The sequence below is a fragment of the Mytilus trossulus genome, chromosome 13, assembly GCF_036588685.1.
Source record: "Mytilus trossulus isolate FHL-02 chromosome 13, PNRI_Mtr1.1.1.hap1, whole genome shotgun sequence".
NCBI classification, from domain to species: Eukaryota; Metazoa; Mollusca; class Bivalvia; order Mytilida; family Mytilidae; genus Mytilus; species Mytilus trossulus.
In genome coordinates this window covers 35864145-35883450 of record NC_086385.1, presented here as the reverse complement: position 1 = coordinate 35883450, position 19306 = coordinate 35864145, and the positions used below count along the sequence as shown (strand labels likewise).

Here is a 19306-nt window from a genome sequence, read left to right as displayed (position 1 = left end):
ATATGTCACATCTTCCTTTAAACCACCCGCAAATTGTTGCCAGGGAAATATCTTTATCTTGAATGGTGTTCAAATCTATGGGTTTCGCCATCGTTATCTGTTGCGAAAATGTAATATGGCAGTATATTCAATTGTCACGTTATACGGTACCCTTTCCACAAGATCTGCCATAGATTTGGAGTAAACAAAAATCTGCCATAGATTTGAGTTGTTTGGCGTTTGTAACGTCACATTTGCCATAGATTAGGAATCTGCCACAGATTTGGAACCCGCCATAGATTTGAGTCCTACATATGTATATTTGCATATTTATAACAGAATAATTATAACATGTATAAGATATATTTAAAAACCATGTTTCTTTATAATAAAATTTTGAATTTACTTTTTAGTCAAAAGCCAAACAATCTAAAGGAACATACCAAAAGCCTGGTGCAAAGAAAGAAGCAAAGAAAGAGAGAGAAAGACCAAAAAGTGGAGGAGATTCAAAAACTATCAAACAATTACTGGGAGAATTATATGGCGATAAGGAGTACCTAGAAAAATTAATGAAAGATAAATGTAGGACTTAAATTTGATTAAAGATTTTTTATTTCAAAATTTGAAATTCCTGTTTACCTAATAATTCCTTGCCTTCTATGTACATGTATGAGCTAAAACATAACATCAAAGGTTTTGTTGGCACATATTTTAAAATAAAAATTCATGACAAAATTTTGAAATTTGAAAAGAAAAATAAAAGGGAAAAAATCTGAATTGCCTTCTTAAAAGAAAGAAAAACTAAGCTTTTTCAAATGTGTTTTTTATTTGGCCTTAATTTATACTGTAAATGGCTACTGTCCACAGTCCATGGTATTTGACCTCCATATTAATAAGCATTGGAAAATATGATTCTGCGAGCACAGTTATATTTCATTGATCATTAAAGGTCTAGAATAATTACATGATAAAATGTTGTCATTTTGATTTCTACAAAGGCATGCATAATACTATCAATTGATATCACACACAGTACTTGTAACATACACATATCTGTTTTAAAAAGATATAGGAAGATGTGGTGTGAGTGCCAATGAGACAACTCTCCATCCAAGTAACAATTTAAAAATTAAACCATTATAGGTTAAAGTACGGCCTTCAACACAGAGCCTTGGCTCACACCGAACAACAGTTTATTTTAACTTACATTGTTGTTAGCACATTCGATAATAAAAACCAATAAGCTGTTAGATAGAAAGCCAAACAAGTAAAGAAGCTTTCTACTTATTTTTACCTTCTGATCATTTACAGGCAAATCCTTGTCATTATTAATTATATTCAATGCTTAACTTTTCACAGCTTTAACTGGAGAAAAATCACCAATGGAAAGAGATATAAAACACAAAGTATATGATGGTCTAGAATACCTAAATTCTAGGGCCGATTTCTGGAGACAACAGAAGCCCATGTATGCACGTAAACGAGACAAGGAGAAGTCAAGACGTAGTGCCAAACAACAATCTAGAGATCCAAGATCTTATATACTTAGAAGTCTAGATGAAATTGAAGAAGGTTTGTATCGCTTAGATCAAAACTAAAATGCATATTTTACCCTTATATTGTTTTTAATTACACAATTACAATATAATATATAATATTGTCACCGAGTTTGGATAAAATTGAAGAAGACTTGTACTCCTTAGATTTGAACAGGTTAATTATCAAGAGCATAAGTTTTGACCCCACATTGATTAATTTCACCCAAACTAATACAAAATTTTCAAGTTTGCATGAAAAAGAAAGAAATACAATCGACAATGAGAACAACATCAATACTATCTGTGTAATTGATTTGAAGATTTTGCTTTCACAAATATAGCAAAACTTAGCACAATCTTTGATAAAATCATACTGAATATCAGTTGAGCTTCATGGTTGCTTTGCTAATTATAACTTGCCAATAGTCCAACAAGTCATAATAAAAAAAAAATGCGATGGAAAATCATATTATTTTTTTCTCTGTGCATTACATAACAGCAAATAACTTTTAACATGAAAATGTGTGGCACAGAGCAGTCTAGTTATGCTAAAAAAGAGGGAGACGAAAGATACCAAATGGACAGTCAAACTCATAAATCCCTCCCCCCCCCAAAAAAAAAAGACAAACAATAGTACACATAACACAACATAGAAAACTAAAGAAAAAACAACACGAACCCCACCAAAAACTAGGGGTGATCTCAAGTGCTCCGGAAGGGTGAGCAGATCCTGCTCCACATGTGGCACCCGTCGTGTTGCTTATATGATTTCAAATCAGGTAAATAGTCTTATTCCGTAGGTCACATTCATCATGTTCATGAAAGGGAAGGGGATTGTAGTTACGACGTAAGGAACATATCCGATATCATTTGTGAAACAATTATTCCATAACAGTCAAGCAACTCGTGATGGCCTCTGTAAAATTTACGAAGGGATGATTTCGACTTCACCATTTGGAACTCTTGGTTTAATAGATATAAATCTTTAAATCAGATTACAACTTTCAAAGATTTTTTTAGATGCACTAGCTGTAAAGGGTTATTTTTTTTTAATTTTTATTCTAATCAAGTCAAAGTTATTCACTGTATGTTGAGCAACCAACCATCAAATCAAAGTTATTTATGGATGCAGTGTGAAGTTTAAATTTCTTTACTTTTAGACCAATCAGAGGGTAAATATGAACAGAGTTTGAAGAAGGCACAGAAAGTACTGAAACAAGTGGAAGGCATGTCATCTGATGAACTTCAGAACCGAGCAGAAATCATGGCGACCTTGTACAGTTCTATAGGTAATGCCTACCTAGAGATGAACAATTTCAACAGATCTATGGAATACCATGAACGAGACCTGGAACTCTCAAGAGAACAGTTAGTATTGTTTATATAGTTATTTTACATTAAATATTCATTTCAAGTCTGTTTAATTGCCAAATCCATGTCAAGGCTGTACAATGTACTGTAGATTTAGAAATTATTGCAAGGTTTTTTTAATTCATGCAACTTATACAAAAGAGGGACGAAAGACACCAAAGGGACAGTCAAACTCGTAAATCTAAAACAAACTGACAACGCCAAATTACAATTGAGTGATTATTGCTATAATAAAAATTCCCATTCTGATATTTGATACATATGTTTGTATGCAGATTTTCATGAAATTGCAATAATTAATATCACATTTTTGACCATTCTTTAATTCTAAAAAAATGCACATAATAATTTCTGAATTTACAGCATTTAGTAAAAAATAATCTATGCAGAATCTGCCTGACTCAAAAAACAAATATGTTAGTGTTTTAAGCAAATCAAACTTAAAAACAGCCATAGTTTCCTTGAAATAAGATGATATACAGTGCATTCATTTTTTGAATTTGAAAATTTAATGCTGAACTTCTTTCTTTACAATGAATTCATTGCCAGTTATTTTTATATTATATTTCATTTATTATATTATCATCAATTTATTAACAAATCAAAATTCATTTCTGATATGATTTTCAATTCATTATTAACTTATCAAAGTTCATTTCCAATATTATGATCAGTTCATTAACCAATCAAAATTTCATTTCCAGTATTATCATCAATTCATTAACCAATCAAAATTTCATTTCCAGTATTATCATCAATTCATGAACCAATCAAAATTCATTTCTGATACTATCATTAGTTCATTAACCAATCAGATTTATTTTCTGAAAGAAACTATAAAAGCATGACAGTTTTTAGAAATCTTAAACCAACAATGTGAGTAGTCAGTCAAGACGGTAAAACACACCTTCTTGAATTCTTGATAATTTGATATATACTTGTAACTATTTTAGAAATATGAACTATATACTATCCTGTAAAATTGTAATTAGAAACAACTTTGTAGATCCTTAAACAGGTCAAGAACTCTAGATTTTCTGACGTCAGAATATATTTGCATAGTAATTTCCAAAACACAAGGCCAATATGGCCTTGAAAAACTGACCAATCGACTCAATGAACTACAATGCATTGTGGGCTACTACGAGTAAAATACTACTTAAAACACGTGGAAATAGTGGGAAAAACAGTCAACTGATATATTGTCTGGGACTCTCATTACCAATATTTTTATTCTGCAAATATATTTAATGTAAAATATATAACGTAATCTTCAATTTGCATGCTCAGATTAAAAAAATATTGTTTACTGGCTTCAAGATTCGACTTTCGTTTCCGCCTTGCAAAAGTAGTTGAACCGGTTTTGTGCATTGTTATGACATTTGTATGAATTGGACCTGCATTAATTTCACGACACGAAACAGTGAACTATCCAATGAAGTGACCACTGTCCAGTAAGAAAATCATTTAAGTTTTTTTCAACCAGTATTTAAATGTCATTCCAAAATCATTTCTGCCTAGAAAAACACGAAACTTTCATTGAAACACTTCTTTCTGTACTGAATGAGTAATTTTTTTTTTAACAGGACCTGAACTTAAAGTAAGAACATCATAATATTCAGTATGCTAAAATTAAGTTTTATGAAAGCGGCAGGGGCGCTTCCAGCCATTTTAAAAGGGGGTCCTAACCCTGCACAAAAGGGGAGGTACGGTTTATAGCTCAATTTTTTTTTTTATAGTTTCATCCATCGATAATATCCGTTTGTTGCTAATTTTATCACAAAATATACCTCAGGTTTTTTTTTTCGTTTGGCCGCTGTCCTGACATATGTAAAATATCTCCAATATTAAAAGTCTCTGGATCATAGTGGGTGCATATTACCTATTATATTTTTTTTTTGAAAACGTGCTTTGTATATAGAAATAAGAAGATGAGGTATGAGTGCCAAAGAGACATCTTACCAACAAAGACTTATTCTGTTTCAGTAAAGTAAGCAGTCATAGGTTCAATGCTGAAAACTAAGCTATAAATGACCCAAAAATTACTTGTGTAAAACAATCAAAAAAAAAAAAAAAAAAATCGGCCCAACTAAATGTATAATAGTAGAAGAAATCTATCCCATCAAAATAAATATATTGTATAGGAACCTGTATTTCAGTGGTTGTCGTTTGTTTATGAGTTACATATTTGTTTTTCGTTCCTTTTTTTTTTTATATAATTAAGGACGTTAGTTTTTCTCGTTTGAATTGTTTTACATTGTCATATCGGGGCCTTTTATAACTATGCGGTATGGGTTTTGCTCATTGTTGAAGGCCGTATGGTGATCTATAAACGTTAATTTCTGTGTCATGTTGGTCTCTTGTGGACAGCAGGTGCATTGGCAATCATACCACATCTTCTTTTTTTTGTTATAGATCCAACGCTGCAATTTTCACAAAACATATAAAATTTTCCACTATGTCGCACATACATATGGATAACATCATTACAGCTTATTTCCTAATGCATGTAGAGCAAAACTTTGGTCAGCTTGCTTGCTTTGTTTGTATATTGTACAAAATATAAAATACACAAGTTAAACTAAGCCTATATATATATATTGTTTAAAGATGTCAATCTTATTTCAAAGCTTGTATAAACAACTATACAAACAAAGCAATCAAGCCAACCAAAGTTTTACTTTGCAGGTATACGAAATCAGCTGTAATGATTTATTCAGTTTGGCAAAAGTCCGAGCCTGTTAAAAAACGAACACACTGAAACTACAGTTGCTGACTTTATTACCTTCAAAACAAAGGGAACAGTTTGGAATTATAGATTTTGTCAACACTGCCATGTATGTAAATATTTCTACGCCTTTTTTAAGAACACAAAATTCAAGGATCACACATTTGCCTTCATTTATCTATACGAAAATTGCTGTACTCGTGAATATCAGCACCGGCTGTTATCGACAGCTTACTTTACACTAGTAAGTTTGTCTCATGGGTAATTGTGTTTTTTCGCTGTTGTTTCGTTGCTTTCTGGTGGACAAATACATGAAATCTCTGTGCCATCGTCAAACATGTTAATGGCTATTTATCGGATAATTCAAACCCTGTTTTCTTCGCATAGAAACAACTCTTCGTTAATCTGAGCATGGAAGTAATACTTTATATCACGAACTATAAATGAGGATACACAAAATGAAAAACTAAGCGAAATTGTGAATCCCGCATTGCACGAAAAAATGTGTTGTATTTCAGTAAATAACACGTGTTCTTGGAAGATTGTAAACACGTAGTAGTCCATCATGCATTGTGACTCATTTAGTGGATTGGTTAAAAACCTAGGTAAAAATAAATTGCGTCACATGTAAATAAACAAATACATGTGCGAGAACATAAGTATGCTAATTTATGCATTTCCATATAAGGTAGTGGTCCTGACCTGTTAAAGGATAACTAATAATCTATATTTGGTACATAGAATAATTGCAATGTTTTGCCCTCATTTCAAAGACCAGTGATCCGTGATCAAGGTTCAGTTTTTGAGGTGAAATCAGTATCTCAGATACTATAAACATCATTTCAACTATGTTTGGCATATAAAATGAGTATAGCATGTATGAAAGTGTACATGTTTGTCTGCCAGGATTCATTTGAACTTTATCTCAATTTCATGGTTGATTGGTCAATGTTTATTTTTTTTTTTCAATGTTAAATCTGTTTCTGAGATACCATTAGCAATAGGACAACTATATTTGATTGTAATTTGTAATGGTTCATCTGACCTTGACCTCATTTGCATGGATTATTGATTATATTCAGCTTGCATGATACCTTTAAGACTCAAAGACTTTCAACATAAAGTTCAATCATTACATGCATTATCAGTTTTAAATCAGACAAGACATTTCAGCATGTGCTTACAGTTTTCACATACAGACCACCTAAAAATAATATTCACATCATGTTTAAAAGTAATCATTCACAAAATTTACTTTTATTTTTTTTGGGAAACTTAAATTAGATTTATTTTGATTATTCTAATAATGAGTTTTGGATAAAGGCTTATATTTTTGATGAGAACTTTGCTTCTATTAGATATTTTTAATTATATAATATAGTAACTAAGAAAATTTTCCAATTTTAAAGAAAACAGGGAAATAATCAAATCTTATAGGATTTCAATGATAGATAAGTAACATGGAAACATAGACATGTTAAAAAAACATTTGACTTAAAACTACAGGATGAGAAAAAGAAAAAAGAAAAAGTCTGGGTAATTTTATGTGAAGTTTTGAAGCATGCATGCTATTTAATGTGATTCGTCAGATCCAAAATGTTAGATTTGGTCAAAGATCAGAACCTAGCTCTTTAAATTGTGATTGAAGTGTTTTGAAATGTATAAAATTTAAGGGACTCCATCTTATTACTATAACATATGTAACTTTGGCTTCACATGTTTTCCTTTGTACGCTGAGGTGGCATAAAGCAAACACCAATCACTCAATCTTGAATAGCTTTCATTTAATTATGCTTGAGATTAAAAGATAGGTTAGTATTCTTCAAACCTTAAATCTTTAAAAAAAAAAATGAAATATGCTAAAGAAAAATGCATATATGGTAAGATGTTAGATATACCTTGCATTACCACTGATAAGCTTTTCTTAAAATTTGCTGGATCTGCAGATGTTGATTAATTATTATTTTATTAACCTGCATGCAGTTGAGATGACATTTTGAAGTATTTATAACCAAATATTGGTTTAATTTAAACATTTTAATTTTAGATGACCATATACATGTAAACAGATTGTTTTCTTTTTTTGTGTAATTGCATGCAAATAAAGTGAACAGATAGTTTTCTATTGATGAAAGTTGAGTTAGAGTAATTGCACTTGGGCTACATTTTTGTACATGTTGAAGGTCAAACTAGATTTTCTTATAAACTAATTTATATTAAACTTGTGATGCGTGAGCACCTATCAACCAATCAATTAGTCAACCAATCAATCAATCATTCAATTTTAATTCTAGTGAGTGGTTAGAATGATCACTTAAATTAGGTTGCTTAGTTAGAAATTTGACCTTCAATATTGCGGAAAAGGGAATGAACTCTTCCTTAAATTTTGTCCTTCGGGAAAACTATCTATTTTAGTGACTATACTTCCAAGCATGTTGTTTGAGAAAAATAACAGTATTTTATTTTCAGATTTTTTGGCTTGCATACCTGAGCATGGTGTTTTTTTATAATCAGTGTGCTTCTGAATTTTCCTTGGATTCACTGATTGCATTTTTTGATATATGTTTGCTATAATATTTGCATACAAAAATTTAATTTTAACTTTCAAAAGATCTTTTTGCAATTACTTTGCTTGTATGATCATGATGATGACCAAATTTTTTAGTTAGGTCATTATTTTTGCAAGAAATGACAAAAAATGTATTGATAAGAATTGTCAAGTCAATGTATTATTAGTTTCTTGTTCTTTTATACTATGTATATATATATATATATAAAGGCAGATATATGTTCATTTGAAAGAAGTTCAGCATGATATTTTTTATGTAAATTTATGTAAAAATAATAATCCACAACAGAGACTTACATAAAATGATAACCAAAATTGATGTTAGTAGTCACTCTCTTAAAATGTTATTTACAAAATAATTTCTATTTATTGGCAACATTTTATTTGCTGATGATATGGTTTCATGAGAGTTGATGTATCAGAAAAAGTACATATACAAAATGTTGTACATGTACTTTAAGTTCATGTAAATTTGTTTGCCTTATTATGGTATCATAATGTATTTAATGTTTTCAATTTATTCTTTTTTAGCGATTTAGAAGATGCTAAGTCAAGAGCTTTAGATAATTTGGGTAGAGTTTATGCCAGAAAAGGATCCTTCCAAAAGGCCATTGATGTGTAAGGATTTGTTTTATGTCTAATCACATGATGATGTATAATGATATTGCATATAGAATAGATATAAGAAGATCTGCTATAAGTGCCAATGAGACAACTCTCCATCCAAGTAAAAATTTATTAAAGTCAACCATTATAGGTCAAGGTATGGCCTTGAATACTGAGCCTAGCCCCAAAAATTACTAGTGTAAAAACCTTTCAAACAGAAATACATGTATGTATGTTTCATAATTAAGAATACATGTATGCTTTTACTTCAATGACAACAATTTCCAAGGTGTCAAAAATAAAATGTATTTTCTCAATAAAATGCAACAATCATGACTGCAAGTGCAATCCATAACAACATCACAACAAGGCAAAGCAAACAAAAAAATCTGATATGAATGGTATCCTTTTGTATTCTGTTAGAGGGAATTACATCTCTTAAAGGTTTGTGACTCATGATAGGTTCCAAAGTTTTACGTGAAGAAAAATATCACGCATGGATAGAATTTTTCAAATAAAGAAATACCTTTCAAAGTAAAAATATGACAGTTGTGTGTTATTGGAGTATTTGAGTAAGTTTTTCACTAGGAACTTTTTTATTTATAATTTTTCATTGCATCATATCTTTTTATATAATCATTAGGTGGTGTGAGAAGATACCTATGAGTAAGTCACCATTAGAAAGTGCCTGGTTATTCCATGAAATAGGACGATGTCATTTAGAATTAAATCAATATGTGGATGCTAGAGACAATGGAAGGAAAGCTCTAGAGGCAGCCAAAGAGGCAGAAGACGACACTTGGAAATTACACGCCTCAGTTTTAGTAGCACAATCTGAAGGTATGGTTATAAATCATTAGCATTAAATACAGTGATTCCTCTTTAGTTATACAAAGTTTTCAAGTTATTAAATTTGCTTTTATGATGCTGGTGAATTTATAAGTCCCATGGGAAAGACAACAGATATATATTTCTTATGTACATGATGATGGTCTATTGATTTTTGTTAAACATCAAATTACAAAGTCAGTGCATTTTCAGGATAAGAATATAAAAGGCTTATAAACCATGTTTTATAGTAGACTGTCACACTGAGTCTGATATTTTAATGTGGTAGTTGATGAGACATGTCAATGATGAGAGGGGATAGGAGAGGTCCTGATCCCGAAATCCCGGGCTTAAAAACACGAAATTCTGAAATCCCGATGTCCCGAAATTTGAATAAAGAAATTCTCAGACTCCGAAGGGGTCAATCCTGAAATCCTTAGCTTAAAAACACCCGATCCTGGAGTCTCGATAAAGGTCCTATCCCCCCTCAATGATGTCACCCTACCTGGACATATTATTCTGACTCCAGTCTTACTAGCCTTTTCTCCTATGGTACTCCTAAATTTTGTGTTTTAGAGGGGAAGCAGTGAATACCAATGAATATACAATTTTCTGGCTTTAATATTTTTAAATGTTTCAATGAGCACCAATATCTTAAGCATGATTACATCACATGAACAAAATATATGAACTTGTTAATGTCAGGGTCATTATGAATTATCTTTGGTTTCAGTTAAAAATGGTGAATTACAAGCAGCAGCCTCATCATTTGAAGAATCGTTACAAATTGCTAAAGATTTAGAAGACAATGTAGCAGAACAAGCCATTAAAAAAGCTTTAGACGAAGTTAACGGTAAAATAGTACGAGGTGAAGGAGATGAGGAAGATGAAGATACAGATAAAAAAACAGAGCAACGACCTGGAACAGCTGGATCGGCAAAAATAGAGAGTAGACCAGGATCAACAGGTTAGTACTGTTACAGCTTTTATACTTGAGCGTGTCTGTACAAAGAAAATAAAGTTTCCGTGTATGCTTAGTGAACCATGAAATCACTTTGTATGCTACCTATTTAATAGGAAACAATTGTTCTTACTAGCCAATCAAATTTTGAGAGAGGATGATATCCTATTTGTCCCGTGAGTTTGTTTTTCTATATCTAAAGTAGCTGACAAAGAATTCATGGTTCACTGAACAACCAAGGAAACTTTTATACTTTAAAGCACACTTAAAAAGATCAGTAAGACATTTGATAAATTGTATGAGTTATTGTCAAAGAAATTATTATAATTTTAGAAATAATTCCAATGTTTATGTTAATGCAGAAACTATTTAAAGTATAATAAGCATGTTGTACATTAAAAATTTTGATCAGTAATATGATGCCATATATAAGTCAAAAACTAAAATTTTCATATATTTTTTTTTTTTTTTTAAATTGCATTTAAAAAAATTACAATGTAAATTTAATGTATTTTGGCTTCTCTATTGTCTATGAAGAATTCTATAAATTATTTTAAATTGAAAATCTATGAAAGTTCACACTTCTGTTCAAGTAAATTTAGAAATAATTATTATGCAAGGTAGACTACTCAAAAGAAGGTTTAATTGATTTTGGCCTTGACTTTTAAACAGACAACATCTTATTATTTGGTTTTCAAATATTTCTTATGAAATTCTTTGGTTCCGGGTAAATTAAGTCCTCATTTAGATAGTACATGTATAGTCTATCCTAAAAATCAGATAATAGAAAATTTTGTTTGAATCTTAAATATGGCATTGTATAGCACTATTTATTATCTATTACTGTGGATTCAATTATACTTTCATAGGTACCATTTTCTTGGATTTAAGAAAAAAATTCTTTTGAGGGAATTCATTTTCCTGATTTTAACGATTCTATGTACATGCTTAAAGTCAAAAGATACTGGACATTTTAATTCTTTGTTCTCTTATACCCACAATTCACCCACGAAAATTGGTATCCAACAAAATTAAATGAATCAACTGTATTATCAGTTATTCTAATACTATATTTTAAAATAAGTCACAATTATTAACTGATTTATATTATGCTTACATAGAAGAAACAAAGGGAGATAATAATTATGCTGATGATTTTGAGGAGGAGAAAGGTAAAACCTGATGTGTAGATCCCTGACTGTAAACATATTGTATCTCTATCTAGTCAACAGATTTAACATTAAATTAAGATTGAGATTGATTAAAGGCAGGTTTATTTTCGTAATTTAAGGTGATACATGTTTTTTTCTAGTTTTTTTCGTAATTTTCAAATTTTGAAAAAAAAAATTATAGTAAAAATTTTTTTTTTTTTAATAATTTTTTTTTTCGTAATTTTCAAAAATTTTATGATAATTGTTAGTTTATAGGCAACAGGTTTGATATAGGATGTTCCAGAATTGAATACTTGTGAAGTACTTTTTAAGACCCATTAAATTAAATTTTTTATTACAAAATTAATATGAATGCCTTCCATTGCCCACAAGATAAATGTTTGAACAGCCCAAATTCATAATACTTCCAGTCTATATTTATTTTTACTGTTTTACATATGCTAACTTTAAAAGCAAAAATTAAAATGTTAGAAGAAATAATCCCAAATATATCTATATATATATAATTGATATTTGAGAAATATCAAGTCTAATTTTGTTTGAAAATATGTGTTTAATCATGTTCAATCTTAATTTTACATATACCTGTATGATATGTTTTCTTAAAAAAAAGTCTGTATCTAAGTTTGTATCTTTGTATATTGTGGAAGTATTTTTATTGTTGAGATACAACTTTCTATTTGTCGTGATAACATATATCATTTTATTTCTTAAACCGAAAGGAAAGGAAAAGAGGAAATTATACAGTTCTTGTATATAAATTTACTTCCACATTACAAATCTAAGTTGACTTCTGAACTGTATATATATCATAACTTATACTTAACTTTTCAGATATATATTTTCTTGATTAAAACAGATCATCTTGTTTTCATAGATAGAACATCAGATCTGGTTTTCATACCTTTAGCATGTTCTGTCTGATAAATACCATTATTTCTGTAGAAAAACACCACAACCCAAAAGGCGATCTTGATAAGGTCTACCTTTTTTTGGCCATATGAAACATATGGCGTTCATTATCACTGAACAAGTATATATTTGTTTAGGGGACAACTGAAGGATGCCTCTGGGTGCGGGAATTTCTCGCTACATTGAAGACCTGTTGGTGACCTTCTGCTGTTGTTTTTTCTATGGTCGAGTTGTTGTCTCTTTGACATATTCCCCATTTCCATTCTCAATTTCATAAAATGATGGATCTGTTGTGAACAAATTTGAAATTCTAGTAATGAACTTATTGTGATAGTATTGAAGGTCAAGTTTGTATTTAAAGTTTAGGTAAAAAGATAAATTGAAAAAATAAATTCTAACTACCTATTTATTTCCTGAAGTAGAAAATACTTGTTTTGTTTTCCTTGACCTAATTACACTGAGTTACCTATCTGTAAAGTAGAAGTCTGGTTTGCGAAATTTTTAAAACTGTTTTGAATAAATGAAAGTTACGTCCTGTTTGTTCAGTCCTCAATTTTACAAAAAGTACAGTTTTTTTTATCAGTTGTTAACTTTTCAAAATCATCTGACTATTTTAATGAAAATTCACAAGATTTTAGTGGAGCAAAATATAAGTTAACCTAAATGTTATCTCTGAGTCTTTTACCAATGACTCTTTTCTTGATTCTAATGTTAAATGTATAGGCTTGCATGGACAATAATAAATAAAATCATACAGATTTATTCTATGGGGTTCCACTGGATTGTTAAGCAACCAAAAATCAATCAATCTGAAAGGGTTTAATAGTCCATATTTCATTCACTTAATGATGAAGTGATTTTCAAAGCAGGTCTTAATGTTTTGGACCCATATTTGTTTTAGTTTTAAGAGAAATATAAACAGTAAAATTCTGCAAGCATTTTAAAATAAAGTTTCCTTTCAATTAATCAACAAGTTTACATGAAGATAAGCTGGATACATCAGTGCAGAAAATTCATTTGAGTTGTCATTATGATAGCCGTTTTACTTAAAGTTTTGAATAATTAAGACTTATACCCAAAAAGATGTTAACACTCATTAGCATCTCTGATAAACACATCTTGTAGCAAAATATCTTTTTGGGTTAAGCCTTGGATCATCATTTACATATTTATATAACAGCAGCCCTTTTAACAAAAAATCTTAAGTGTAAATTAATCTTACGATAAAAATATTAAGTTGAATTGTTAAGGAATATTTTAGACTTACGATCAATTTTACACTTAAGATTTTTTGTGAAAAGGGCTACAGGATCTTAACATTCTTTTTTTGTGTGTTACCAATTACCTAAAAACTGTATGTTTTGAATTATTCCAACTTTGTTTATGTAAATGATAATACTTTATCTTCGAGGCATTTTAATATGCTATTGAAATCAATTCTGTATATGACGAATTAGAATCATGGATTTTTTTCAGCACTTTCTGATTTAAAAAATCTCCAAGCGAGTCAAAGAAAACGTAGTCCTGATGCTAGTCTCAAAACTCCAAGAGGGTCTGGAAGGATGAGATCTCCTGCTAAGCCTCCAGCAACTCCCATAGGGTCTAGGGGTCGGTCCCCTATAAAATCACCAACTAAAAGTCCTGCTCCTGATAGAATGACACCTATATCCCCTTCAAAGGAGGGGAGGGATTCCCCAGCCAAACAACCCTCTGTCTCTTTTCATGAAGAGACAGGGTCACAGAAAGGTCACGAGTCTGCTGGAGGCTCAAAACAGGGTGGATCAGCCATTAGTGTTGCAAAAGGTTAAAAACATGAAATCTGCCTAGATGTGATGGTTTTAAATTAATAGATTGAAATAGGGATCATCTCAAAATGTACAGTTTGCATCTATACAATTATTTTATTATTGGGTATATGTTTTGAGATTACCCCTTTAGAATTGTGGGTGTAGACTAATGACATTTTTTGAAATGATTGACATTGGAATGATCTGCAGATTATTAATTTGTATTTGATTGCGGTTTTATTTTTAGTGGTTTGAATTTTACTAAATGAATTTCTAACAGAAAAAGTTATTTGTTGATCTTTTTGACAAATAACAACTTAAAGGAAGCATGTGAAATAAAATAACTGTAAGTGCCCAATATATCACATGACACAAGTTGCTTGAGTTTTGTGAAGTCTGAAATGATGTTAAAAATAGAAAATTGGTAATGTTTCAAATTTCTTACAGTTCGAATAGGTAAACCTAGGACACCATCACCTAAAACTAAAAATAGATCCAGAACTCCTTCACCAAAGGAGAAAACTAAATCAAGAAGGACCCCCTCACCAAAAGGACAGTCCAAATCCAGAAGGACTCCTTCACCTAAGGGACATTCCAAATCCAGAAGGACTCCTTCCCCTAAGGGACAATCTAAATCGAGAAGGACTCCCTCACCAAAGGATCAAAAGAAAGACAAAAAAGGTTTAATTGCACTGTTCACCCTTAGTATCCAAAGCATGAATCACAACTTCTTAGACTGCTTTTCACAATGTCCAGCATTTTTAAAAGTTTTTATTTGTTGTATTTTTCTTTTGTCTCACTTTCCCGCCAATATACTTGAAGTTACATATTGTAAATATATCATTTGCCAAGCCATCAGAATATGGGAAATGTTCCATTTAATTTGTATTCAAAAGTTTAAAATGGCTAAATAAAATTTGTATAAGATTTCTATATAATGACAGGTTGCTGCAAGTGTTACAATTATTGCATTAATGTATATCCTTTATTTCTAATTTTACAAACTTACAGATAAATGAATGAGGGTCTGAATGAGTGGGGACTTTTTTTAAAGGCCATTTAAATTTTCACAATTCTTTATTTATTTTTGCCATTATCTCTTTTCTATATTTTTTTAGCATCATATTATTCACTATTTAAATTTTGCCTATTTTTCTCTGTATTTTATTTATGCCCATAACAATTTTTATGTAATCTTTAATGTTACCAAGATGAAGCTGAATACCAGTGGAAAACAACAAAGAGTACATGCATGCCTAAATGTGCAATATCTTTAAATGTTTTCATTTATTTATTCTTAATTTTTCTTTTTAGATCTTCTAGTTTTATTGTTTTGTTTTTATCTGACTAAAAATTGATCTTGTACTTTATAGGCTTATAATTTAATATTTTAGATACTAACATTTTAGAACTAATATTATTTGATCTTCAGCTTAATTTAATTATTTATGTTTTTTAATTTATTTTTGTGTAGCACTAATCTGAATATAATACATGTTTATTTCTGTGATCATATTTTCTTGTTTTCAGTGAATATGTGTTGTAGACAAGTTTATTTTCATGGATACCAATTTGTGTTAAGGTTGCTTGGGACTATTCGACGGCGCATAATTTCACCCATGAATTAAAAAAGTATTTGTCGTAAATTCAATATAATTTTTTTAAATATTTTGATTGATTAGAAATGTGTAAATATTGAAGTTATGTGACTATTAGAATATTTTTGTTATTATCAGTATTTGTTAAAGGGTCAAAATGACATTTCACCAATTTTCACCATTTCCCCGCCAAAATGTGGGTTTAAAGGCAAAATATTTTTTTTTCCTTATAGGTGACATATGTTTTTTATTTGCTCATTCTTTGAAGCTATATTTCAGCTTTTTATATAACAGTTTTTGACCAAGTGTATGATAGAATTTTTTTTTGATATTCCGATAAAAATATGTCAACACCTCTATGTTCCCTATCATTTCATTGAAGAATGGTCCCTTTTACATACCTGTTTAAAAGTAAAATGTTGAGCTTAAATGGTCCGTGACCCCCTATTTTTTTCAACCAATTTGATTCACTTTCTGTAAAGAATAAAATAACCAAAAATACGGCACTTCAGATAGAAACTTCGAATAGGCCAGATCAGCCAAGTAATGCTCTTTACCGTTATGCTTCAAACTGTCATTTTCTGCTACAGTTAAAGTCAAAATGGTTAAAAGTATTATGGTGATCCATTAGAGGTCTAAAATTAATTATTGTTACCGTCAATTTTGGAAAAAAAATTTAAAAGGCGATTCGTCAAAATAAGTAGATTTTTTTAATCATTTAAATAGAGTCTATATTCAATCGTCATGCACCAAAAATTAGGTTACGTCATTTGGCAAGAGTTTTTACCATTATCATAATCCTCATGATAGTACCCTCCTCACGACCCTCTTTTTCTGTGTCCAATATGTGGTCATTCAGATGCAATCAGAGGGGTGGAACCGGCCATTTTAAAAAGGGGGGTTCCTAACCCAGGACAAAGGGGGGTTCCTATTACATGTCCCCATTCAAATGCATTGATCATCCAAAAAAAAGGGGGGTTTCAATCCCCAGAACCCCCCTCTTGATCTGCGCCTGCTTCACTCAGGTTTACATGTACCTCAGAATTGTACCCTGATAACTGAATTTTATAGTTTTTAAGAGAATGGGATATAACGTTTATTTTAAAAGCAGTGTATGCATAGGATTATTTGTGTGGACATTGTTCTTTTTGTCTAATTAGTTTACTAGCTTATTCTGAGTTATTCCCCTTTGGATGTGGTTTTCTTTGATTCTTATTTACTTTGTATCAACCCTTAACTGTGTATGAATTGATTCTTAATTTTAAATATAAAATTACGTTATGTTTAAATATGTAATATTTTTTTACAGTGGAAGGGAACAATACAGTTTTGTCACTTCAAAAACTGTAAAATCACAAAAATTCTGAACTTTGAGAAAAATTCAAAACGAAAAGTCAGTACATATTCAAAGGGTAAAATCAAAAGCTCAAACACATCAAATGTATGGATAAAAAGCATTGTTTAACAGAACAAAAATGAACATGAACATAAAGGTCAGAAGTTTGTGATTTGGTGATTATTGTTGGTTTGCTGTTGATCACATTTTTAATCATAAAGAACATCTAGTCATTAGTTTAATCAAAAAGTTATTTCAAATTTTGCTATGTTGGAGCCTTATTTTTTAGTATATACTATATTCTTTGCTGATTGCTGAAGCTCAAAGAGTCCTATAGGATGTTCATGTCCTTGTTCTATTGATTCTGGTAAATAGTTTAATGTCTCACTGACAATCGTACCCCATCTTATTATTACAACTTTTTTAACAACATTAAAAACAAGTTTTGAAACTCTTATAGAAAGAGAATCCAGATCAACTAAGAAAACTCCCTCATCAGACAGGAAGTCATCAAGAGAATATACAGAGTCATCAGAAGGTTTTAATTGTTTTTGTTTTATTGTTTGTTTGAAAAGCAGTATTATGACACTGATTATTTATGGTGTTACAGCAATTAAGGTTTTGGGTTCTGTGATTTTTCCCTCAATTTGTTTTTTGTTTTTTTCTTCAGAGGCTTGGTATGTCACACTTATATATGGAATATTTGCACACCTCAAATGATGGTATTATCATAATTCTTGAACAGCAATAGCTTTATATAAACATGCTTGATTAAGCTTTAATTGTAGTTAAGTTGGCGTTTTCCTGCATCAGGAATTAAATATGATCTCCTTAAGGTCACTGCAGGATTACAGTGACATTGGGAGCAGATGCTACAAATTTTAATGCACTATTTAAAAATTCTGTTCCTGTAGAATACCTTTAAGATAAAGATAAATCATTAAAATTTTGTTTTCATTAATGATGTCAATGTTAGTTAGTACCACATGTTACAGAATTATTCATATTTGATTACAATTGTTTTATATATTTTTCTTACATCTCATATACTTAGTATTATGATTCAAGACTTTTACTTATATGTAATGTATTTAGATTTAGATTTATATTCCTGATTATTTATAATCCTTTTTGTATCTTTCTAGAGGAACAAAAGACTGAAGAAACAAAAGAAAAAGAACAAGAAGTAGCAGAATAAAGCATGTGACTGTCATGTGACTAGAAACTTTTATCCAATGAAACGCATTTACTCCAGTTTATTTGAGTTGTCTGATCTGTGATATACTAAATGCCGTCCAAAATTTTTAAACTCATTTTAAATTTCTGAATATAGCAAATCCTTTCAGGGCAAATATGATTCAAGTACTCACTGCTTAGTTTTAATTTTTAATTTTTTTAATTTTTCAAATTTATCTTATTTAGTTACATAGCTAACTATAAAATAATGTTTTGAACAAAAAAATAGTTATTTTCATTAACCAAATGGTTTTTAAAGGCAGTGCTTTAAGGCCTGACTTTTAAGTCATGATGTTCATCTTTTCATACGCAATCTATCCAGGGGGTCTTTTGGCCAGAAATAGATCCGGAAATCTTCGAATTTCTCCTCTTCTTTTTATGGTATAATATGGTTTTTGTTTCTTTCATTTACATTGGGGACTAAAGAAACGATCAGTGTGTATTGTTCGTTTTATAGAACTTGTTATTAGTGTGTATTTTGCATTATAAGCAGTCAACCTGACTACAAACTATCATTATGTGTATTCCGTGTGGAAAGAGGTCGGGTCAATTTCGAGTGTTATCTGACATCTAAATATTCTTTAATTAGTTCAGACGTTGATATAACAATGAAAAGTCGACTGAACATGATTAATATTGCATCTTCTATAATTCAAAGCGGAATTCGGTTTATATACGAGAACCG

The 19306-nt window shown here is 30.4% G+C and overlaps 1 protein-coding gene across 10 annotated transcripts in view; it reads left to right on the top strand.

The window, feature by feature from the left end:
- The window catches only part of LOC134695143 (outer dynein arm-docking complex subunit 4-like), a 30247-nt gene extending 11376 nt beyond the window's left edge, over positions 1–18871 (top strand). For 2 of the 10 annotated variants that reach the window (XM_063556332.1, XM_063556331.1), the window contains 8 exons: positions 393–561; positions 1339–1551; positions 2678–2885; positions 8717–8803; positions 9435–9631; positions 10353–10586; positions 14141–14467; positions 18531–18871. In XM_063556332.1, coding sequence (XP_063412402.1) covers positions 393–561; positions 1339–1551; positions 2678–2885; positions 8717–8803; positions 9435–9631; positions 10353–10586; positions 14141–14467; positions 18531–18583 — 1488 coding nt within the window. In that variant the 3' untranslated portion in view covers positions 18584–18871. Of the gene's footprint in view, positions 1–392; positions 562–1338; positions 1552–2677; positions 2886–8716; positions 8804–9434; positions 9632–10352; positions 10587–11701; positions 11753–14140; positions 14468–14898; positions 15133–17845; positions 17924–18530 lie in introns of all 10 variants that reach the window. The other 8 variants (XM_063556334.1, XM_063556335.1, XM_063556333.1 and 5 more) reach the window with 7 other exon arrangements.
- The last annotated feature ends 435 nt before the right edge of the window (positions 18872–19306 follow it).